Source organism: Spinacia oleracea, chromosome 6 (assembly GCF_020520425.1).
Source record: "Spinacia oleracea cultivar Varoflay chromosome 6, BTI_SOV_V1, whole genome shotgun sequence".
NCBI classification, from domain to species: domain Eukaryota; kingdom Viridiplantae; phylum Streptophyta; class Magnoliopsida; order Caryophyllales; family Amaranthaceae; genus Spinacia; species Spinacia oleracea.
The window spans coordinates 33,904,369-33,930,149 of record NC_079492.1 but is presented as its reverse complement, the minus strand read 5'-3'; the positions used below and the strand labels follow the sequence as shown (position 1 = coordinate 33,930,149).

The following is a 25,781-nucleotide window of genomic DNA, read 5'->3' as shown; positions in this document are numbered from 1 at the left end:
TTAAATGTCTATTCCTAATTGGATAAATTAATTAAATAGAATTCATGTAGGATTCTAATTTCAATTAATTCGCATCCTACTAGGATTACGATTCCTTTTCCATAACTCTATAAATAAAGGCCTAGGGGTCATAATTTATACACAAGTTTCAAAGTATTCAAAAGTGAGTTTTTTGAGAGAAAATCAAACACACATCTTGCTCAAAAGTGCCGAAATTTTCTAGTACCTTAAGGGCGATTCTAGTTGGTCAATCTTAAGGCGGATCCGGACGTGCTGTGGACTATCTACGGAGGGACGACACTTGGAGTCCTAAAAGACTTGTTCTTGTTCGGTTCGGGCGCAGCTAGGGAGGGCACGCAACAAAGAGTATGCATCTAAATTATGCTATATGATTATGTGTAAATAATATGTTGTCCTGGGTTAATGGTTGTTTCCGCATGATCTATGTAATGTCATATGTATCATAACCTAACAAACTATGTTGTCAATAGGATTCAATACCGACAGTTTGGGCCTAGTTAGTTTAGCGGTGACTTATTTTGACGAGATTTGGTGGGTGGTGGGGTTTAGGAGTTGAAAAGGTAAGCTTGAATGTTTGAATGAATGAATGAATGAAAGAGTACGAATATTTTTGAAGTCGGAAATTATGAAGGAAAGAAATGCATGGATAGGAGGAGAGAAAAGTAAGAAAAGGAATTGGTTCTTGGGAAGTTGATGCCTTGATGAACAAGATGGGTTTGTTTTGGTTGTATATACTCCTTTTATCTCTAATTGTTTGCACTCAATTATTTTTTTCTTTAGTTTGTATTAAGTTTTGGTTGCGTACTCTATAATTAACAAGAGAAACAAATAGAGAGACCAAATACATTTTATACGAACTATAAAAGTAAAGTTATGGTCTCTATGATTTTAGCAATAGAATAATTTTTATGGACGGGCCAAAAAGACAAACGGAGCAAAAAAAAGAGACAAAGATAGTACTTCGTAGTAGCTTTGAAATCTGTGTAATGACAATGGAAGTATCCTTTTTTTTGGACTTGTCTTTGAGTTAATTTTTCTGAAAAAACGTGATGTGCATCTAAGGGTAACATATACGGAGTAGGGATGTAAATAAGTTGAGATTCTCAATAAATTATTCGGACTCAAATTCGGATAAAGCTCGTTTAATTATGTTCGTTTATTTAATGAATGAGTCGAGCTTGCACATGAGCATATGTATACTCATTCATTTAAGTTCATGAAAACTCGTTTATTTGTTCATGAAATGTTAAAGTTAATGAACTTAAATATATTTTAGAGCTTGGAACTAATAAACGTGTTTTTGTTGGAAAACGTGTCCAGCCATATTAATTATGGGAAAATTAACTAAATATTTTACTACCTTAAAAATACATCACTTTGTATTAACTATCTTATTAAAATTTGATTGTAATTATTTTTGTTTGTGCTTTGGAATCACTATCACTTTAAGGTTTTTCATTTTAAATCAAAATATCTCTTTCGTTTCTTAATCGTTTGAAATAATTCAAAGCTCATTATTTTTCTGTTTAGGTAAGGATATAGAGAAAGACATTTCAAAACAATTTGTTTGATAATTCACAAATATTTAAAAAGTTTATAAATAAAATTTTAATTCGTTTTATCTTTTAAAAAATTTTAAAAGCATGATCTATACGGAACCTTTACACATAAAGGAGGTGAATGATTTTTGAATCACTTAAAACAAATAAGATTCGAAAAGATATCTTAATTTTAAAATGAGAAAATCGTAAAGTGATAGTGATTTCAAAATAAAAATATACTTAAAGGTATTAATTAAATAACAATAAAATTTTATCAGGTAGTAAATACAAAAATATTATATTCCTAATTAAGCAAGTAAATATCAAAAAAAAAAAATTATCATTTAATTAACCAATTACTCCCTCCGTCCTATTTTAAGTGCCACATTTCTAGATCTTTTATAATTGTCCCAAATTAAGTGCAACATATCCATGTTATAAGTGGGTCCTATACAAATTTATATATTTATTCTAATTAATTAAATAAAAAATGTATCAATAACCATGTAGTAAATTTTTAGAGGTGACACATGTAGTAATATTGTAATCAGGTTTAAGTTACATCGGTTCGGGTTAGATACCTTGTGGTTATTTTTGGTGTTGAGGACACGATCTTCATGTGCACACACCACCTGTCTCTATTTGTTTCATGCTAGAATTTTTTAAATGTTTTTATTTTGAATGGAAGATCGAGCGTCAATTTTATTAAATCAGAAGAATTTTTAAATATAACATTGCTAATAATTGAACGTAATAAGTAATAAATCAACGTGTTTAATTTATTTTCTAAAAAGTATCCCTACCATCTTTATTTAATTAAGGAAGTAGATCAAGAATTGCGAATTTTTTATTATAAAAATTCTACTATATATAACTCTTTATTAATGAAGTAATTTTCCTTTTTCAAAAAGAATTCTACTCCATTTACATTTTTTAATCTTAAAATATTATGAAGTTCCTTTTCCACCCCTTTGGACCGGATCGAGCCAAAACCAGGTATGAAATTTGATTCTCAAAATAGCATCGAGGCTAAAGATGAATTTTAGATGCTAATAAATTATTTTTAGGGTGACTATTCTAGGTGGAAGATTCACATTATCAACTTATATGTTATTTAAAACAACTAAATTAAGCTATAACTAAAAACTATCAATTAACTACAAAAGAAAATCAAAATAAACAAATTAAAGTTTCATAAACATGGTTTAATTAAAGAAGACAATTATAATTTTGACAACAAACTAAAGAAGACAATTTTAATTTCATTTAATTGAAATGAAGAGTTCATAGCTTGTTGTTGGTTAGCACTATCACTTAAATACATCACACGATCAAGGAATTTTCTCTCTCAATTCTTCATCTAAGACTAAGAGGTCTAAAAATCATCACAAAACAAGGATTTTTCATAGATGGTTAAAGAAAATGCTATAAAACAAGCATAAATCATCAAGTCATTAATCAATTATAGATCCCAATAACAAAAAATTCTAAACCTTTACATGCTCATAATTGTGATATATGGTTAAAGAAAAGGCTATAAAATTAGGAAAATAAAGAAGTTATTTATTAACCATAAGAAATCAGTCACTAATTTAGCCCTCCTTCTGCATCATAATGATGTTCCAATTAAGAATTTAAATACTATTAATAATTGAGAAGAGTACTTAGGCTATAAAATTAGACATTATCAATTCAGAAAGAGTACCTTAAGCAATAGCAACATTTTATAATTTTTACTAATGCATAACTAGAGATAAAAATGATATGAATGTGCATTGACAAACGTAAAAAATAGAAACTGGCATATCATTGTGAAACAGAGGAGAAGTATCAAGATAAGAAAATCAAATAGAAGAGACTAAACAAAAAATAAATACAAAATAAAACAATAAAAGAAGAGAGAGTAAAGAAGCTTATCGGGAATAGTATAAAAGTTTCCAAATCTTCTTTTCCTTGATCGCCAGAATATCCAAAATTCAAGCTTCACATATTTTCATTGCACTTTTCTCTCTAAACCTTGGAGTTTTGCATCGTAAATATAAACATGGCAGCTATTCATGCCTAGTAGAGAGCTCTTAGTTTTCCTAAAATGAAACTTTAGGGTTTATATACATTAAAATGTGTATACTCTCAAAACATAAAAAGGAAAACATCACAGCGAGAAACCTAAATGAAATATCCGTAAAATAATTTTTCCACGTGAGAGGCTTGTCCACACAAGTTAATAAGAGACTAAGAAAAGACAAGACATGGCATAGTCAATTAGAAATATTCTGTAAAAATAAGTTTTAATCGATCTTAAGAACACTAAAATTACATCCAATTAGTAAAAACCAGTATTACTAAAGTAATAAGTATAAATGAGTTTTATCAGTTTAGTCAGTAAAACACTAGTACATGAATTAGTAAAGTAAGTTGTAATAAAATAAAGGTCGGTTTGTACAACTAAAAATATTTTTTAATCAATAAAAATCAGTATTCGACCGCTTCCTATAATAAAATAATATATTTTTATTTTCTTTTGGGTAAAATATGAGCATTGTATCCCAAACCTTTAAAATGTATGAACTTGAAACACTATGCTTAAGCATAGTGTTTTGAGTCACATATAGGTGATTTTCACTATTTATAAGAAAAAATTTCCAAATTGCTTCCCTTTGATGGCTCTATCCTACTTGCTCAATCAACCAAGGTTCAAACCTTGGTTCTTGCATATTTCAAAAAAAAAAATTCCCTTCTTTATTTCCTGATTCATTGCCCCATGTGCTTCCTTCTCCTCCACGTGACCCCCCTTATTTACCTTATTCTTTCCATTTCCTCCAATTTTCACTTTCTCTTTCAACCTATCCCTCATATGCGGATCTGCCCCTTCTCCTCTCTCCTCCATCCTCCGTCGTCCGCCCCTTTCTCCACTAGGACCACCATATCTTTTCTTCTCATCACTCTCCATCAGAACTTCAGTTTCTCAATCGCGAAATCTCTTTATGTATCTCTCATTGCTGGGACATGCGAAACATCTGGTCATCTGATCGATTTCTTTGGGTAATTTGTTCTTGTTCATCTTTTATAATCATCTGATTGTATTTGATTTAATTTTTCGCAGATTTGTTGATTTATTAAATGTTTAATTTTTTTTTCAATTGTTAATATGTTTACCGTTCTTCTTTTTTTATTTTATTGGATTTTCGTTTTTTGTTGATACTTTTCCCAATACTACGCACTAACACCATCAATTATTTGCTTAAATGGGTACTGTGGAGGATTTAACGGAGAGTTGTCGATGGCCGAACAGGGTGGCCATTATTGCTCCCAAAAAACGGTAGATTGTTCAAATATTGTTGGTGCCAGTAATTACTTTATCTCTCTTATTTTTACCGATTTTGGGGATTATTTTTGTGATCTGGGTTTTCTATGCATTGTCGGCATTTTTTTATTGTTTATTTTAATGAAACACCTCTATTTGTTTGTTTGAAATTGTCTAATTTTGTTGATTTTGATTATTATTTTTATATGGGTATTTGTGAATATTTGAATATTCTTCAAATTTCTTTGAATTTTTAGCTTAGGATTACTAGAATTAACCACATTATGTTCCCCTGATTATAGACTTCACTTTGGATATATTTGGGTCTGATTCAGATTTGGGTTTCTTTTAGATTTTCCAATGTTTTCCTTCGAAAAATTATTGTTGTGTTTAACTTTCTGACAAAGAAGTAAAATTTGAATAATAAGAAAATTAGGGTCGAATTAGCTTTAAGAAATTAATGTGTGCTTATGTTTGATATGTGAGTAACAAATTACGACCAGGTTATGGCTGACTCAACGTTAATGTCGAATAGCACACCATTGTGGTAGAAAAGAGCGAAATTTGATAGGATTTTGTGAAGTTTAAGGGAATCTATGATTCTATGAACTAGATAATTGACAATTTGACTTGTGAGAGGGTGGCAGATAAGGATTAGGAACAAAATGGGAGGTTATAGAAGGGATGTTGAGGATTTGATGACAAGAGAGATGAAGATGTGAAAAGGAGAAAATATGTGGTGGTTCTGGTGGAGGGGAGGGGATAGGAGAGCTAGGATTAGTAAGAAAGACAAGGGTGAAAATTTAGGGGAAATGGTCTACAATACTTATTTTGGAGCTTAAAAAAGCATAGTAGTGTTTCTAACAATTTCTAGATATACTGTTTTTAAGAACAAACAACGCAACTCTTGGGACAACTTCACATGCTTTGAACGGATGTTTGAGACTGTAGGTTTTCAAAGAGGATACTTTGAAGTGTACAATTGCTTTTCTGGAGTTTTGATTTAAGCTTGTTAATCTTATTTATATTTTGACAATGCAGGCACTTGTTGAATGTGGCTAAAGTTCACTTTTGCTGACACACATTACTAGGACAACAGTACCTGTAACTCTGTACGTCATTTGATCATTCCCGTACTTTTGTTAGCTTCATTGCATCTTAGTTTTTGTTCTGCGTGGATTTTTCTGGTGCACAGATTCCTGTATGGTTTACCGTTTCACGGTGCAATAATGATTGTGTAGTTACTGTTTTATTTTCTTAGGTTATCATTGTCGTCCTCTGATGGCGTACCTTTTTACTCAACTTCTTAGATTAAGTTCAAGAGGCTAGACGCTTCAAAATTCTCCATGTGCCTAACAAGGTTAGCGTTCTAGATATTTTCTGTATATTATAAATTTGATAGCTTTCTGCCTTTTTTGTATGTTCTACATATGTTTGTTATACTCCATATATCAACTATAAATATCTATTTTTAATGGGCATAAAATCATCCTTGGTTGTCATTATATCTCCATTTAAAGTTGAAACAATGCAACAATATTATGGGTAAATTACAAAATCATGGTTCGGCGCTTTTGTGCATGCCATTATGCTATGTGCCTTTATTCCTTTATCACTTAAAACCAATGTAATTGCTTCAATTTCATATCATCAGCCCCGTATCTCACACTCTCTCTACTATCTCCAAGTCTTTGGATTCATTTACTCTTATTCATTACCCCCCATTTACTAATGTTCAACCTTCTATACTAAATATGACTGCAGTAATTATAAAACGCAAAAAATTGAAAAAGGAAAGGATGTGGGAGAGAGAGAGAGAGAGAGAGAGAGAGAGAGAGAGAGAGAGAGGGAAATGCAGAGACACAAATAGCACTTTTAAAATCGTTATTCTTTTAAAAAGAGCAATAACACAAGCAAGTAAGCATATTCGTCCTCTAAAATGTGAAACCATAGAAACGTGAGTGAAGGAGCAAGAGAAAGCAAAGAGAGAGAAATAAGGGTGAGAGAAGGAAGGAAAAAGAAAGTAAAGACGGGGGGGAATGTCAGACTGAGGGGTAAAGAGTAAGAGTATTGCTTACCGGCTAAAGGTCTAATCTCTAAGCCCTAATGTCTATCTCTTTTTAACTCTTGCTATCTGTGGTGCATGACCTTTGTTTTGTTAGTAAAAAAATATTTGTCTTTGCGGTTATCCACCGTAATCTTGATTTGATACATAGTTTTATTTTGCATCAGATGCTGTCATGTGGATGATCGTGGGACCACTCTTATACCCTTGGAAAACTATTTGAGACCTACGTTGGTCACTTCATTAGATGAAAGAAGAAAGTCAGTGTTAGTTGAATATTCAGATAGAATGAAACACATGTTTGATAACTTGCAAAGGAATTTGATGAGGTTTATATTCATATACGTCTATGGTCTTGCTGGAAAAAGCTTTTAAGTTTCTTTATCTTCAATTAATTCACCGTTTGTCAATTAACCTGGTGGCTGGGGGGGATAAGTTTATAAGCGAGATCTTGGTTCACTTATATCCAGATATGTTTAGTTTACAAATACATATATAAATTGATCAATGTTTATTTTGTTTGACAGTTTCTGCCTATTTATGTCTTAATCAGGGGCTCTGGTGTCTTACGCCCTAGATACAAATACATCTATACTTGGGTCATAGTGTCTGGTGATTTTTTATAGTTTTTGCCCTGATTTCAAATGTGTTATTGCATGAGAATATAAGTTCCCTAATGGTTGAAAATAAAAATAGCGCAAGTAGATTACTAGATTTGTGTCATCTTAGGGGAAACTTATGTGGTTCAGGATAGGATAAGTTACTTAAGATTTGGCTCGTTGTGTCGTTTGGTTGCGGTGGTGGGTTGCCTGTTCTGCTGAGCTAGGTTCCTGAATTTTTTTGAGTCTGATTGGCCTGTTTTTATTATGGTTCTTGTCAGGCTAGCTCTACTATGTTTTCAGGTGCGACATTATGGGTGATATAGGTATTTTACAGATTATTGTTGGTTTCTGGTGGCTGCACAGTTTCTGCATGAGGATGTTTGTTTTGCAGCTGGAAGGATTGTTGCAGTCAGTCAAAGGTGGTATGCTTCCAGTGATTGACTGTTGCGCAGCTGTTCTGCTCTGTTTGGCTGTTGTTGGTAGTGTTTCAGGTGTGGTGTTGCTGCATGGGGGTAGTGGTTGTCACTGCTTGTTTGTTGTCAACCATAAAGTATATTGGGAATTGTACATCAGGTATTGTTGGATCTGTTCTGCATTCTTTATTGTTTTAAACAATTTCGTAAGTTTGTGACTTTTACTCTTTGCATTCATTTGTTTAGTTTTCTTCTGGCTTGTCTAACACTGCTCATGTCTTTGTAGTCCATATGTTAGGTTAACCAGCACTAGGACGAAGATCAATGGCGAGTCTTCTTTCATGGAGATCTCAACCAACAGCCATAAAGACGAGAGATTATCGCCTTTTAACTCGACTTATGCAGTGAGGTTTAAAGAGGATATAAAGAGGTGGGCGAGAGGCGGTGTGAGATATGCAACCATTGTAGTAGCTCTTGTGATCTACATAAGGGTGGTGGTTTTGGGGAATTTTTGTGTAATTGATTTTTTTTTTCCGCTCAACTCCTTTTCTCGGGGTTTTCTCCCCTAATCGCTCTGCTTGTTTGCTAATTTTGTTATGATATTTGATTTTCATATCTTGGGGGACCGCGCGCGCTAGCGCGTGGTCCAACAACTAGTTAATACCAAAGGGAGAGCAGTACAAAGAAAATGGGACAACACCCAACAAACCAACAACTACAAACAACAACCTAAGCAAGACCAACTAAAAGAAAAAAGAAAGAATAAACTGTTGGAAATTCTCATTGGGAAACACAAAGGAAAAAAAGGGTGAGTGAAAATTCAAGAGTCCCACATTGGAAAAACTCTTCATATTCCTCTTGTTTATTAATTGGGGAATGAGTGTAACTCTTGTTTAAGAAAGTGTGAGAATGGTATGGGTGGACACATCACACACACGCGCGCGCGCGCCGGGCCGGGCGTGGGCCGTGGGCCTTGGGCCGTGGGCCGTGGGCCTTGGGCCTTGGGCCTTGGTACTTGGTACTTGGTACTTGGTACTTGGCTCTTGGCTCTTGGTACTGCGGTTCGCGGGCGTGGGGTGGGTTTTGTGGGTCAACCCTGTTCCCTTCAGAGTTTCAGTTCCCTTCTCACAGAAAAATCATACACACAAAATACGAAAACACATTCTTACTCTCACACAAAAATTGCTCTCGGTTTTGGGCATACGTTCTGACTCCATCCGGCTTTGTGAGTGCACACAACGTCGGAGTTGCGCTAATCCTGGAGGGCGACCGCATTCTGTTCTACTGCACCGGGAGGTAGCGTCTTTTAGGACAGTGGGTGTCCACGACGCAACAATTGTTCTTCGTTCAGTTCATCGAATCAGATAAGTTTGTTCTAATTTTCGCTTTAATCACAACAATCTAAAAGACGATTATTATGGCTTTGACTTCCAAATTCATGATTCCTGATATGTCTAAGTTAGAACCTCTTGATGGCAAGAATTATAAACGTTGGGCTGTTAGGATGCGATTCTATTTAGAACAAATTGAGATTGCTTATGTGCTTGATGATGTTGTCGAACCTGATGATGAAACTGAATTGCATGCTTTTGAGTTGAAATTTGCTAAAGATGATAGGACATGTAAGGGCATGTTGCTGCATCATATGTCGAATACTTTGCTTGATATCTATACGGGGTTTAATCATGCTAGGGATATTTGGGATGCATTAGAAAAGAAATATGGAACTGATGATGCTGGTACTAAGCGTTATTGTGTCAGTAAGTGGTTAGCTTTTCAAGTCCAAGATGATAAACCAATTATTGATCAGATTCATGCTTATGAAAATATTTGCATTGCTATGGCTGCCGAGGGTTTGAGTATTTGTGATATTACCCTTGCTATAGTTTTAATTGAGAAACTCCCACCCTCTTGGAAAGATTTTCGTAATCAGTTAATGCATAAGAAAAAGGACCTTACCTTAGAGGAGCTTGTAGGTCACCTGAAAATTGAGGAGGAAAATCGTATTAAGGATAAGGGTCAATCTGTGTTTTCCGGGTCTGCTAAGGCTAACCTTGTAGAACCTAAGCCTCATGCATATTCTGAAAAGTTTAAGGGAAGTCCTTTCAAGCCTCAAGGGAAACCAATGAAGTATAAGTTCAAGGGCAAGTGTTTTGAATGTGGGAAAACTGGTCACAAGTCTGTAGATTGCAGATCCAAGAAGAAGTCGGATCAGAACCAAGCCAACCTTGCTGAAGCTAATGAAGTTTCTAATCCTAACCATTTTGTTGCTGTTGTTTCAGAAGCTAACTTGACAGGTAATGTTGCTGAATGGATCGTTGATACTGGAGCAACGAGACATATCTGCACCAACAAAGACATGTTCACTACCTACGAAAAAACTGATGGTGAAAATGTCTTCATGGGTAATTCAGCTTCTGCAACTGTTCAAGGCAAAGGGAAGATCGTTCTCACTCTTACCTCTGGAAAACTTATTACTCTTACCAATGTGTTGCATGTTCCAGAAATGCGTAGGAACCTGATTTCTGGTAGCTTGCTAATTAAGGCTGGATTGAAGCTTTCATTTGATTCTGATAGGCTTGTTATTACTCATAATGGGGAGTTTGTGGGAAAGGGTTTCTGTAATGGGGGTTTATTTACTCTTGATGTCAAACTTGAAATTATGAATAAGAATGCTAGTACTTCTTCTGTTTATATTGCCGAGTCTATTGATTTATGGCATGCAAGGTTGGGTCATCTTAACATTGCTTCAATTAAAAGGCTTAAACAACTTAACTTGATCCCCAGTTTTTCTAAAACTGATTTTGCAAAATGTGAAGTATGTGTTGAGGCCAAGTTTGCAAAGAAGCCATTTAAATCAATAGATAGACAAACTAAAGTACTAGAGCTTGTTCATAGTGACTTGGGGGATTTTAAAAATTATGAGAGCAGGGGTGGTAAAAGGTATTATATTACTTTTGTTGATGACTGCTCAAGATTCACCATGGTTTATCTTCTCAGGTCAAAAGATGAGGCTGAGGAAATGTTCCTCAAATACAAGGCCGAAGTGGAGAACCAACTTGATAGGAAGATCAAGAGACTTAGGAGTGATAGGGGTGGTGAATATGACCCTAACACTCTTAAGGCATTTTGTGAGCAGAATGGGATCATTCATGAGACAACGGCTCCCTACACACCCGAGCAGAACGGGATTGCTGAAAGGAAGAACAGAACATTGAAGAACATGATGAATTCTATGCTTATTAGTTCTGGGTTTTCTGATAACATGTGGGGGGAAGCTATATTATCTGCTTGTCATGTTTTAAACAGGGTACCTCACAAGAAGCTAGACAAGACTCCATACGAAATATGGAAGGGTCGTGCACCTAACCTAAGTTATTTGAAAGTGTGGGGGTGTCTAGCAAAGGTGGCTATACCCAGCTTCAAAAGGGACAAGATTGGTCCTAAAACGGTTGATTGTATTTTTATTGGTTATGCTTACCAAAGTGCTGCATATCGTTTTCTTGTTAAAGGTGCTAACAATTCTTATGCAGGTGGTAACATCATTGAGGCAAGAGATGCCGAGTTTTTTGAAACAGTATTTCCTTTGAAAATATCTTGTATCAATGATGTGCCTTCTTCTAGAACTTCTTCTAGTATGCCTGTTGTTGCTCCTCCCACCTCTGATGTGAATTCTGAATTGGAGCCAAGGAGGAGCAAGAGGGCAAGAAAGGAAACCAGTTATGGTGATGATTTTATTACTGCTTTCTTAACTGAACCTTACTTGATTGATGATGACTTTGTTTATGTCTTTATTTTGGAAGATGATCCTAGGACCTATGAAGAGGCTATGAAATCTGTTGATGCAGTGTTTTGGAAAGAGGCAATAGATAGTGAACTTCAGTCAATCCTAAGTAACAATACTTGGGAGTTGGTTGATCTGCCTAGGGGTTGCAAGCCCATTACTTGTAAATGGATCTTTAGGAAAAAATTGAAATCCACTGGATCCATTGACAAGTATAAGGCTAGAATTGTGGTAAGGGGATTCACCCAAAGGCATGGTATTGATTATTTTGATACTTATTCTCCTGTCACTAAAATTGCTACTAGTAGAACTTTGATTGCTCTTGCTTGCATTCATGATCTTGTTGTGCATCAAATGGATGTTAAAACTGCATTTTTAAATGGTGATTTGGATGAGGAAATTTACATGGTTCAACCGGAAGGGTTTGTTGTTCCTGGTCAAGAGAATAAGGTTTGTAAATTAGTCAAGTCCTTGTATGGGCTTAAGCAAGCTCCAAAGCAATGGCATGACAAATTTGACAAGACTATGACAGGTAATGGGTTCCATGTAAATGAAGGTGATTCTTGTGTTTACTCTAAGCATGATTCTGATGGTTGTGTGATTATTTGTCTTTATGTGGATGATATGTTAATTTATGGGACTAATTTGGATCGAGTAAATGAGACAAAAAGTTTTCTAAGTTCTAAGTTTGAAATGAAAGATATGGGTGAGGCAGATGTGATTTTAGGAGTGAAAATCAAGAGAACTCCAAATGGCATTTGTCTTAGCCAAGCTCACTATGTTGAAAAGTTACTTAAAAAATTTAACTCTTTTGACGTCGATCCAGTTAGGACTCCCTATGATCCAAGCATCCACTTAAGGAAAAATAATGGTGATCCTGTTAGCCAATCTGAATATGCTAAGATTATTGGTAGTGTTATGTTTCTGATGAACTACACTAGACCTGACATTGCTTATTCTGTGAGTAGATTAAGCAGGTATACTCATAACCCAAGTCATGAACATTGGGTTGCTTTGAAGAGATTGCTCAGGTACCTTAAGGGTACCATGGATTGGAGTTTGCACTACTCCAAGTTTCCAGGAGTTTTGGAAGGCTATTGTGATGCTAACTGGGTTTCTGGCAATGATGAAATTAACTCTACCAGTGGTTATGTTTTCACCCTAGGGGGTGGAGCTGTGTCTTGGAAATCTTGTAAACAATCTTGTACTGCTATGTCTACTATGGAATCTGAGTTTATTGCTCTTGAATTGGCAGGTCATGAGGCAGAATGGTTGAGAAATGTGCTTGCAGATATTCCGCTGTGGGGGAAGCCAGCTCCTTCAGTTGCACTTCATTGTGATTCGCAAGCGGCTATTGCTGTGGCAAACAACCATGCCTACAATGGGAAGAAAAGGCACATTCGTTTGAGGCACAAGGCCATCAAAGAATTGTTGTCAAGTGGGGTGATATCACTAGACTATGTAAAGTCTGAAATGAACATTGCGGATCCGTTAACGAAAGGCCTATGTAGAAAACTAGTTTTGGAAACATCGGAAGGGATGGGCCTGAAGCCCGTTGAATGAATTGTAAAATAATGAACTCCTACTCACAGAGTTCAAAGGACGACATTATTGTTATAATTCGGAAGCACAAAACTTTATTTTTTGTCCATCCCCTAGATGTTATAATGTGCTTGCTACAATAGGAAAGAGGTTGAGCATACGGCTCTTAATGAACCCATTCTCCAACAAACATCAAATTTCACTAGCCTGACAATCTGATCAGGTATAAGGACCACCTGATTCCAGTAAGTATGAACAAAAGAATAATTTTAGTTTTGTAAAAATCATGCGAACTATGGATAATTCTTCCCCTTAAAAAAAACATGGCTAATTCTTTGTATAAAAATCTTCCAGATATACGATTGGGTTTCCCCAATATGGAAGTGTTGGTGGTTGAATTGATAACCTTGTTAGTCTTTTGTAGACACCTAAAAAATGTCTCCCCAAAAGTGTCATATGATTGAATTTGATTGGTATGTTTAGAAGGTTTGAACCCGAATATGTGGGCCCGCATTAGCTAATTGGACATACAATTATCTTTCATTTTTCATAAAACATCCATTGGGCCTAGTTCAACTACTAAGCTATAAAGTTGTCTCAATCAAACTTCGGATAAGCCCGGTATATCCAAAATCGAGCTCATTCCATCCATAACCTCTTAATTAGTCAATGAATCTTTCATGGTTGGATAGCGCCTTCAAACAAAATTTCCATCCATAAGCTCAATTCCGATTTGTAAAAGAGTTGTGAGTCGTTTTCTAAAACCAAAGCGTTTTCTACAACCGTATATGGTTCACTATTTGAGTCATATCTTGAATTCTACAAATGATAATCCAGTGATTTCAATTGGATTAGAAAGAAGGAATCTGTAGCTTTCCAACACCAAAGTCAAGAAAATGAGTGTGGACGCATGCGATATGACCTAATTAATCCGTCGTTGTTAATTATTCTCAAAATCTTTCTTGCGCACTGCACAAGGACCGGTGCAACGCGCTGGATTCCATCGCACCAAGCTGGACCTGATGCGATGCATTGGACCTTGCGCAATGCGCAAGTTTTGGCAGCTGGTCACATTTCTAACCCTAATTATACAGTTTTCCTTTACATAAAGTTATAATTAATTCCATTAAATACGACATTTTCTCATTTATTCGTGACATAAAACTTATCATTTTTCTCTCTAACAATCATTTCACTTTCATGCGTTTATCATGATAAATGTTTCGATAATCTTCATTCATTAAGTTAATCAAAACTCGTACCTTGCGTGATTTGCGACCTATAAATTAAGGCTTGTACTTCCCAATACCCTAAATAAACTCAGTAAAAAAATCTAAGGAGCCTAATAAATAAATTCATTTCGTTTATTTTCATTTCATACATTTCAATTTTGTATAATATTATGCTTGAAATCGCTTAATTTGTGTGTTAATGATGTAGGTAAAAAATACGTACCTTATTTATTACTAACATTATTTCTTATTGGAATTTGATGCACCGTGTGTTAATATTTATTTATTGCAATTAACTTTTTTTTTTTTTAAAGTTAATTAGTACACGAAATGTGCGTTTATCTGTATTATTTACCTACTTTTGTTGTGAATTATTCAAGACTGGGTTCGTATTAGATAATTAAGTGTTTCACGCAGGAAGCATGTGCATCCCCCTGGAACCAGGGGGCCGGGTTGCGCCAACTTCCAGCGCGGAGCCCCTGGTACAGGTGCACACCGATGGTTTGGCGCCATGTGTTGGGTGTTTGCGCTTTCGTCTGTCTCGTGGATAAATGCTTCTGTTTCTCTGTAATAAACGCTAATTATTTTCTTTATCTTTTGTAGGTACGATTAAATAATGTAATTATGCAATTTGTACAATTAATTGCGTGTTTAATCTTGTTTTTTTCTCGACTAACATTTGTTTTGCAGGCGAGCAATAGGAGCAAGCACTGCCCGCAAGGATCATAGTGTGCACGCCTGGACTGCTTGATCGCATCGGGGACCGTTGGATCCAGGCACGGCGTGCCAACATCTGGCGTTGTGCGCTAGGTTCTGGCACACTACTCCTGACTTGGCGTGAGAGTTCTACTTAATACGTTTCTCTTGCGCTTCTCTTATTCCATATTGTTTTTCCGCTTTGTAATTAATTATTCGTGTATATGTATAATTAATATTTTGTTTATGTTTCATTTAATTTTATAGGAAAATGTAATTAATTATCCATGATTTGCATATAATTAATTAAATGTTCATTTCTAACTTGTTTGTTTTGTAGCATAGTTACAATTAAATATGCAAGTCATGTATATTATTCTTAACACCTGTTTTGTTCCTTGTAATTATTGGGTACTAACCATTTATTTTGTAGGAAGTAAATAATTAGTTATATACTTGTCATCATTTTATCATGTTTGCATCATCCTTGTTGTGCATAATCACCCTCATTATTGCTAAACAAGACTTGTTAAATGCAAATCGCGACTAAATAAGATAAGTTTTAATTTGTATTTTAGGTTTTTTAATTTAATTCTACATTAAAGTGATCACCATTAATTAGTCTTTTGTGTTAAATAAACCAACATATTTCTTTAATGTCTAAGACCTGATAATTGTTTGGTAGGTTAAGTTGTTGCATTACCCACTTATTACACGAATGAAGTAGAGACCGAAAGTGGGAGGATTGATACAATATCGATCTGTAACCTTGACCTTGTATTCATCTTTGGTTCATAACCATTTTGTAGTCATGTTCTCTTGAAATTTGGTAGGAGTCTTGATGTAGATATATCTCTAATGGATTTGTCCCTAAACGTCAAATTCGAATTCCATATAAAGGTTTATGATTTTCCCATAAACTTCATCGGCAACTCCCTACTTTAACCCATTTGAACAAGTGAAAATCCTAAATTCCCTTAGCAAATCTATACTATATATTAAAAGGCGTTTCTACAAACATTTACATGCCACATGTCGCTCTCCCCTCAATTCATAAGTCTATGCCGTCAATACACTTTAATTTAAAACTAAGAAATATGGTTTGCATAAGATTCGAACCTACAACCTCCAGTTTCAAACACAAGAGCTTTATCCAATTGAGCTATAACTTTTTGCATGTTATCTTTGCAAAATTATTATTAATATAATATTAAATAATTATCTTCTGAAAAAAAAAATCAAACATAATTTTACTAAAGAATATACTACCTCCGTTTTAGAAAGTTCTTTACGCTTTGGAAAATGTGCCCAAATTATAAAAACTTTGACCGTAAATTCTCACCATTATATACATCAAAACGTTATATGTAAGATCTTGTTAGATTGGTCTTGGTATGTATTTTCAGAATATCAAATTTTTATAATTTTTTCACATACGAAGTTGGATATATTAATAGTTAAATATTGCATTGGAGTCCGTGCAAATAGTAACTGTAAAGATCTTTTTGAAACGGAGGTAGTAATAATTAATTGTTATACACATAATAATCTGAGGGATCACCCGGGACCGAATACTAGTTCACCCTCAAAAGGCGTCCAACTAGGATTAGTCTTCGTGGGATAGGGGCGTGAGAATGAACCCCAACACTAACCAATCTGATAGAGATAGAAATCTAATAGGATTTAATCTCTTAGGATATTTGATGTATATCAGACTTCTAGTCATATTAGTGTTCCTAATTGTATTATGACTTATATTGTAATCCCTATATATTCGATCAATGGAATACACTCCAACTCAAGGAGTTTCTCATAATCTAACATGGTATCACAGCTTAGGTTATAGTTTTAGCTTCCACAAACTTTTTTTCCTTTCTTTTTCGATCTTGGATAACCTGTTCATATATGCTCATACACCTTCCGCCTAAATTTGGTATCTACCAATCAAACACAAATTCTTTTCATACACGTTTCCACCATCACAAATAAATTCCCATTACTTGATCGAAATAATAAGTGTTACTGCAGCAATAATAATAGTGGTGCTACCATACTCCTTTCTCTTAGTGTGAGCTTTACGTCGTTACAAGCACTACCGTAGCACCCCATCGTCCCAGTGACTAAGGATGGTGAAGTTCCTCCACCTGCAACCTCCTCGGACTTTCACCCTGCGTTGGGAGTCAACAACATCAAAAACGCGATCCCTCTGATCCTTGATCGCGAAAAGGTACAATATTCCAATTGGGTTGAACTTTTTGAATGTCATGCTCACGCGTTTAATGTTCTAGATCACATAGATCCAAATACTCCTAAACCTACAGACATATCTGACGTTTTGTGGAAGAGCTTAGATTCGATCGTGAAACAATGGATTTATGGAACAATCTCTATTGATTTGTTGCAAACAATATTATGTCACGGTGATTCGGCCCAACAACTATGGAATAAACTCAAGGATATTTTTCAGGATAATAAAAATACGCGAGCTGTGTATCTTGAAAATCAATTTACTACCTTGCATCTAAATAATTTTTCCGACGTTAACTTTTATTCTACTCACCTGAAAGTTTTGGCAGATCAGTTGGCTAATGTTGATCAACCGGTGACGGAACAAAAATTAGTCTTACGTCTTGTTGCAGGTCTTGTTAACACTGATTTTGACACTGTAGCCACCATGATCTAGCAAACAGATCCACTCCCTTCCTTTGAGAACGCTCGAAATCGCCTACTTGCGGAAGAAGAAAGACGTTCCAATGACAATAGCGGCCAAAACGCCGCTTTCATGGTTCAACCACCACTACCGGTGGTCGCCCAACCCAACCACCAGCCGGCCCCACCAACAGCAGGTCGTGGCGGCAGGGGCGGGGGTGGCCGTGGTCGCGGTCGTGGGCGAGGCAAGGGGAGGGGTCATGGGCGGGGTGCTGGCAACAGTAATAATCAGCCCGCCCAACCTCACAACCAGGCTGCCCAGCCTCAACCTCAACAACAATGGGCCCGCCCATCTCATCAAACTTGGCCAATGCAGCAGCAATGGGCCACAACCCCTTTTCCTTACCCACAACAAACAGCCCACTACAATCAAACTCCTTATAATGCTTCCCAACAATACATCAGACCTCCACCTTCACTCTTGGGCCTAGCCCAGTATGGAAGCAGGTTCATTATGTCCAACAAGGCCTCCCATCTCACCAGGCTTATCTGTCCGACCCAATGACGCCAATGGGGCTGGCAAATTCGTTTGCAACAATGACTCTTCCACAAGGTCAATCATGGTACATGGATTCGGGTGCAACATCTCATATGACCAATAACAGAGGTACGCTCATGCCCCTATTTAATCTAAGCACTAATAATCACATTCTTGTTGGTAATGGTCATCGCATTCCAATTATAGGTTATGGTCATACTATGTTTCCCCACCCTAAGCCACCTTTAAATTTTCGTGATGTACTATTTGCCCCCCAAATAATTAAATTTTAATTTCCGTACGTAAATTCACCACTGATAACAAAGTTTCAATTGACTTTGACTCTTTTGGTTTCTCTGTGAAGGATCTTCGTACGGGGAATATAATCACGAGATGTAATAACACGGGGGACCTTTATCCTATCACCACAACCACACCATCCACGTGTCTTGCAACTACTCTTATGGCCTTGTCTCCAACCACTTGGCATAGTCTCCTTGGGCACCCGGGATCTCAGATTTTAAGTTTTCTTAGATCTAAGCAATTTATTTCTTGTAATAAGGAACATGATTTAAATTTTTGCAACTCTTGTCAATTAGGAAAATATTGTCGTTTGCCGTTTCATAATTCAATTAGTACTACATCTGCTTTTGATATAATTCATGCTGATTTATGGACCTCTCCTGTTCGTAGCACTAAAGGTCATAAATATTATTTAGTACTTTTGGATGATTTTAGTCACTTTGTTTGGACCATTCCCTTACAATACAAATCTTAATCCTTTCAATCATTCTTGAATTTCCGACAATATGTTTTAACTCAATTTGAGCGTCCTATTAAATCTTTTCAATGTGACCATGGGAGAGAATTTGATAACGACCAATTTAAATGGTTGTGTGTTAAGAATGGTATAATTTTAGATTTTCTTGTCCTCACACATCATCCCAAAACGGTAAGGCCGAACGCATGATTAAAACCTTAAATAATATGTCTCGCACTCTCCTTTTTGATGCTTCCGTACCTCCTTCCTATTGGGTAGATTCATTAGAAACGGCAACCTACTTAGTTAATATCTTACCTACTAAGTCACTCGCCAATAAAACTCCCACAGAGGTTTTATTCCGCAAAAACCCCTCTTATGACCATATTAGGACTTTTGGGTGTCTTTGTTTTCCTAATCTCTCGGCCACGGCCCTACACAAGCTTGCCCCCCCGTTCCACCCCATGTGTTTTTTTTGGGATATCCTTCAAACCATAGGGGGTACAAATGCTTAGATATCTCCTCTATGAAAATTATTCTCTCTCGTCACGTCACATTTGATGAGAATACCTTCCCATTCCGAAATTGAGCAAATTTAAGGATTCCGATTACTCTTTCCTTGACTCGACTGAGCCCAGCCCAATTTTAACACACATGTGGCACCAAAATGTGAAAGTTGGCCCAACTCGGGGTGGACCTAGACTACGTCTTATGGATGTCGTTGGCCTGCGTCATCCGCGGTTGGGCCGTGGGCCTGAGAAATCCGCCACGCCCAACTCGCGTGAATCAGCGAGCCAGTTTCCAATTTGTGCGCCTACTCATCCAGCTGACTTATCTCCTTTGTCAACCCAAACTCAAATCTAGGCCCAACAGCTGTCTTCCCATCCTCCTTCTAATGTGGCCCACTCAACACACTTTCCTCCTTATACCTTGGCCCAATCTCCTCCATTTAATAAAGACCAGCGCACCCCCCCTCCTTCTAATGCTTTGCAGCGTGGCCCATTAACTCCCCTCCCATGTTCATTGGACCAGCCAACTCCCACATCGCCTCAGCTACGTTACACCCCACCGCCTCTCAAGGGTGTCCGTCCACTCCTGCCCACCAGACCAGCCCCGTCTTTCCCTCGCATCACCCGAAGCCAACATGGAATATTTAAACCCAACCCTAGGTATGGTCTCCCTATGCAGCCCACTGGCCCAGTCCTAACTCGCTCCCCACTTCCAAAAATCACAAGCTTGCCTTAAATGATCATAATTGGAATGCGGTGATGCAAGATGAATATGGTGCTTTAATTAAAACTTGGACTTGGGATTTGGTGCCTAAGCCTACGGGGGTGAATGTTGTGAATTGTATGTGGATTTTTTCTCACAAAGAAAATGACAAAGGTGACCCTTTAAGGCACAAAGCTAGACTTGTTTGTGATGGCAGGTCGCAGGAAAAAGGTGTAGATTGTGATGAGACTTTCAGCCCAGTTGTCAAGCCAGCTACAATCCGCATTGTTCTGGGTCTAGCTATGGCTAGAAAATGGTCTATTCATCAGCTTGATGTGAAAAATGCATTTTTACATGGTGATCTACAGAAGAGGGTTTATATGCATCAACCACCAGGTTTTGTTGACAGACGGGCTCCTAATTATGTGTGCTTACTTAGGAAAGCACTTTACGGCCTGAAGCAGGCCCCTCGGGCGTGGTATCAATGATTTGCTACTTTCTTATTGCAGATGGGTTTCTCTATTGCAAAGAGTGACACCTCCCTATTCACTTTTCGCAATGGTGATGATATGGCTTACCTATTGCTTTATGTTGATGATATTATTCTCTGCACTTCCTCTAATGCTTTGCGTGATCGCTTAATTACTCATTTGCAAACGGAATTTCCCATGTCCGATTTGGGGCCATTGAACTATTTTCTAGGTATTTCCGTCACACGTACTCCTTCCTACATGTTACTCTCCCAGCAAAAGTATGCACAGGAAATTCTGGAACGCGCAGGCATGGGAACATGCAAGCCTGCTACCACTCCTGTCAATACTAATGCAAAGCTAAGTGCAGATTCCGGTCCTTCTGTGCAGGATCCTACTCATTACCGCAGTTTGGCAGGTGCCCTTCAGTACCTTACTTTTACTCGCCCTGACATTGCCTATGTGGTTCAGCAAGTATGCCTTTTATGCATGATCCCAGGGAGCCTCATTTTAATGCATTGAAGCGCATTCTTCGCTACATTCAGGGCACCATTGATCACGGATTACATTTATATCCTACATCTACTTTGCGCTTGATTACATATACTGATGCAGATTGGGGTGGGTGTCCTGACACTCGTCGTTCGACTTCGGGATATTGTTTTTTCTTAGGTGACAATCTAATTTCTTGGTCTTCTAAGCGTCAACCAACTCTTTCTAGATCAATCGCGGAGGCAGAATATAGAGGCGTCACGAACGTCGTTGCAGAGGCGTGTTGGCTGCGTAACCTTCTTCTTGAGTTACATTGCCCTCTACGTCAGGCCACCATTGTTTATTGTGATAATGTCAGTGCTATTTATTTATCCAGCAACCCCGTCCAACATCAGCGCACCAAACATGTGGAAATGGACATCCATTTTGTTCGCGAGAAAGTAGCGTTGGGTCATGTACGGGTGTTGCACGTTCCTTCGCGGTATCAGTTTGCGACATTTTCACTAAGGGCCTTCCTCCACACTTGTTTTTGGATTTCAGATCCAGTCTTAGCGTACGCCCTCCTCCCGCTACGACCGCGGGGGTGTGATAGAAATAGAAATCTACTAGGATTTAATCTCTTAGGATATTTGATGTATATTAGACTTCTAGTCATATTAATGTTCCTAATTGTATTAGGACATATATTGTAATCCCTATATATTCGATCAATGGAATACACTCCAACTCAAGGAGTTTCTCATAATCTAACACAATCAGCTTATGTGTATCTTTGCACGGAAGGATGTACAAGAGCTTTCCATCTAATGAATTCTTCCTGCCTTCTATCTCTTCTTATTTCAACTATTATAAGGACCTCGAATCTTTCTTCAAATCGAGCTTAACGTACATATTTACAACACTTCCTTTCCAATTAACAAAACTAGAATTTTAATTTTTTACCAGAAAATCTTTTAACAAACCTGCAAGAACTACACTATCTTGTTCAGGCGAAGTGATTTTGGCAATTGTGCTCGACCCACATGGAGGCGTGCCTATTTCAACAAAGTGGTGAGGCAAAACCAGTTTCTCTTGTTCAGGTATACATACATACATACATCACATTGACAGCATGAAAATCCCAGATAAACACATACAAGGCAGGCTAATTCAGTCCATTTTGTTTCCGAAATTATGTCATCATCCATTGAGAAAATCCTCACCTCTCAAATTAATGTACAAAAGTCCCTTCAACGGGTTAACATAATACGAATTCTAACAAATCATAACTCAATAAATACAAGAGAAATATCGTGGTAAAACTAGTCTCATAGCGTAAGCAAGTATTTACATGAAATGAATAATAGTCAACATGAGATTAATTCAAACAATGGATCTGTACAAGAAGAAGATAGCTGGATCCATTGTGGAAGTCTTCACATATCAACAGTAAACTTCATATTCTTTTCATTCTTTTTTGATGGGTTTGACCTACTCCTTGCAAACATATCAGAATATTTACAGAGGCATCAGTATAACTGTACGGAGATCATTGCAAAAGAGCAGAAAACGGGGTCTGTTATGACAACAGACCTTAATTATGATTTAAACAAGATGAACTATCTGCAGAAAATGAGTTTAACACCAATGCTATCAACCATAAAACTGTTGTATGGTTGTATCTGTCTGACTGTCTGGACTAACCTATGTTATCGGGACTTGGGTAAACATGTCTGACACAGTTACGTGCCCAAGCGTCTAACTTGTATGTAGCTTTACTTTGAGCCTTTGTTCTCTTAGAGATAAGGTAGCAAAGTAACAACACTAAGCTAAGGGGAAAATACTGGAAGGTGGTGTGTGCTCCAACTAAACAACACCACTTCGTCAAACCAATAGGGAGATTACCAAGAAACAAAACAAAACCTATATAAATCACCCTTTGTTTCTCACTAAGAACCAGAAGATTAGATTTCAGTCTTACTGATAAAGAATGTCCTATGCTAACTGGTAAGCCAGGAGGGTTAGCTACAGATTGATAAGCTATTCTGCTCTCTACAATGAATTTTCTTATCACCACATCCATCAAAAGTAAGGCTTGTTTTGGATGGTGCATAAACTGCGTACACTTCTTGGTCATTGACGTTTAAAAGTAAGGCGTTTACTACAGAATACAAACAGCCAGAAAAAAAAAAGTAAAAGAGTTAACAAAATGGACGATACAAAATGAGGATTTGTTGCTTGAAAGAAGTCAACAAGAACTAATTAACTACAGCAATATGATTCTCGCTATGGCAAAGTGTGGGGAGATCCAAAACTATGTAACCTCAAACCAAATATGTCAAAGGACGCTTAGAGATGCCGTCTCCAAAGCCTACAAGTATGGGCAATATAGACTTCACTATATAACGCTGGTTTGGTTGACATCCAAAAAACGGGATGTGAAAATTCCTAGGTAGTGGAACAAGGTGGAGTTGTTTGGTTGAGAAAAATATGGGAACTTGGACCTTCCCACGAAATGGAACAAGTTATTTACCTAAGTCCACCTAGGTAAGTTGAACTACTCCTGGAAAGTAAAACTTTTCATGCTCAACCAAACAACATTTTGCATTTCCTAAGAGATCCAATACATAGGAAATGCAAATACATCGAAGAACCAACTTCCTACACAACATCACTTTCCATGTTCAACAGAACAAGTACTACATTTAAAATGGCGTTGGCTTTTTTATACTACAGAATATTTCTTAGAAGGCATTGCCGTTCGTGGAACTCCGCCACATGGAACCTCCATATTGGTAATGACATATCACTCACAAGAATGAGTTACCAATCCTTGAACAAAAGACCACTCTGTTATTATAGTGTTTAACAACTAATCCATTTAGGGAAGTGATAATGCAAATCAATTTTCAGAAGTACACCAGAAGTCTAGATTCTAGAATATACAATAGAAAAAGAGTGAAGGCATATCATAGTGTTTCCCCTACAACTAATTTAACCCACCAACTTCTTTCTAATCCCCCTCTCTTTCCATTACTATTACTGCTTTTATGATATCGCCCATCCTCCCCTACTTCATCTACCGTAAGCTTCGGTTTACTTAAAATCTGTTTTCTTCATCTTGCATCTATTTATCTCTTCTTAACATAGTTAACATCCTGTCCATAGCACATGATCAAAAACTTTTTTATAACTAGTGTTCCGGTGTTGTAAAGATGGAAACAATGGGCTTCGAATGAAGGCCCCTTTGTATGTGTTGAAGATCTTGCTTGTTTGAATGAGTAGAGTCCGAATTCACCTGCACAAGAGCAAAGTCACTAGCCTCGGGGGTGTTTCCGAGGAAAGCCCCTCCGATGCCTAAGTAAGAACGGTGCTCGGATTCTAGAGAGAAGTTCTCTAGAAGAGTAGTCTTAAGGCGATAAATTGGACGTACCTTGAGGTGTGAGCCTTGGCGGCCTATTTATAATGTTTGCATAATAAATGCCCATAGGTCATTTATTGCTATTGGGCCTTGGGCCTTAATGGATGGCTGAATAGCCATTGGTAGGTTTGATGCTGTTGTTTAGAGCCATTGGGCTTTGGACTTAGTGGCCCAATTGAGAGTCAATTGGGAGCCCAAACAACATGCCCCCCAGACCCGGTCCATTTAGAATTAAATGGGTGGGTTTCCAGCTGTCAGAAGTCCGAAAGTTCCCTCTCTTTTTTGAAAAGGGATGATTTGCATTGATGACAAGTGTTGGGAGTTGTATTGTGTTATGGAGATCGTGGGTTGAGGAAGTTGATGCGCCCCTTTTCTTTTCTATAAATACGGGGTGCTTTGCTCTTTTCGAACTTTTTACTCCTTCTTTCAAACCCATTCTCTCTCTAAATTCCGGCGATCGCAGTGCAATTTGTTTCTTCAGATCTACGAAATTCGGCCAACTTTAGACTTCGGGAACTTGTGTTGTTCGTTTTATCGGCGAATTCCGCTTCGGAAAAAGGTAATTTGTTTCTGAATTCTCCTTTTTTCTTCGTTTTTCCTTCTACCCCTCAATCTCAACCCTAGACCGAGAATTCGCGGCCATGGCCAAGAATAGGGGCAAGAGCAAGTTCGTCGTTGGCTCCTCTAGTGAGAGGGAGAACGTGCCTTCGGGAAGGTTACCGAAAACTTCGAGGGGTCGGCCTTCGGAGAGGCCGGTGGAGAGGCGTTCGACTGGTTGGGATGCTTCAAAAGATGATGTTGTCGGCGGGTCTAGCGTGTCTGAACGCGCAACTTCTGGTAAGAAAGCTGGTTCTTCGGGTGTGCGCCGCTCTTACCCTGAGTTTCCAGTTCATTGGACTGAAGCTGATCCGCAGGGCAAGTATGCCCCGATTCTGCATGAGACTACTAAGATCGATGGTCCCTTGGAAAAATCGGTCAGTGGTGACTGGTTGGTGGAGGCGAAGCTGGGGAACTACCATCGGAGAGCCGAAGAGTTATACGGAATCCAGCACGCCTTGGG

At 37.4% G+C, this 25,781-nt stretch overlaps 2 protein-coding genes across 8 annotated transcripts in view; one reads left to right on the top strand and one right to left on the bottom strand.

Moving 5' to 3' along the window:
- The first annotated feature begins 4,138 nt into the window (after nucleotides 1–4,138).
- On the top strand, nucleotides 4,139–9,049 carry LOC110802913 (uncharacterized). 5 transcript variants are annotated; one of them, XM_056831809.1, is made up of 6 exons: nucleotides 4,139–4,604; nucleotides 4,855–4,881; nucleotides 5,908–5,978; nucleotides 6,128–6,226; nucleotides 7,897–8,106; nucleotides 8,233–9,049. In XM_056831809.1, the coding sequence occupies exons 4-6, from the start codon at nucleotides 6,213–6,215 to the stop codon at nucleotides 8,513–8,515; spliced, it is 507 nt and encodes a 168-aa protein (XP_056687787.1). In that variant the 5' UTR covers nucleotides 4,139–4,604; nucleotides 4,855–4,881; nucleotides 5,908–5,978; nucleotides 6,128–6,212; the 3' UTR covers nucleotides 8,516–9,049. The 5 variants fall into 5 exon arrangements, 3 of the variants coding, with proteins under 3 accessions (XP_056687787.1, XP_056687785.1, XP_056687784.1); XM_056831807.1 differs by having other exon boundaries at nucleotides 4,855–4,909; XM_056831806.1 differs by lacking the exon at nucleotides 4,855–4,881.
- A 13,412-nt stretch (nucleotides 9,050–22,461) lies between these two features.
- LOC110805647 (uncharacterized) overlaps nucleotides 22,462–25,781 on the bottom strand; it is a 28,860-nt gene continuing 25,540 nt past the window's right edge. Inside the window, exon 10 of one of the 3 annotated variants that reach the window (XM_022011270.2) lies at nucleotides 22,462–22,797. In XM_022011270.2, the coding sequence (XP_021866962.1) occupies nucleotides 22,792–22,797 (6 nt within the window). In that variant the 3' untranslated portion in view covers nucleotides 22,462–22,791. The remainder of the gene's footprint in view (nucleotides 22,798–25,781) is intronic. The other 2 variants (XM_056830741.1, XM_022011269.2) reach the window with 2 other exon arrangements.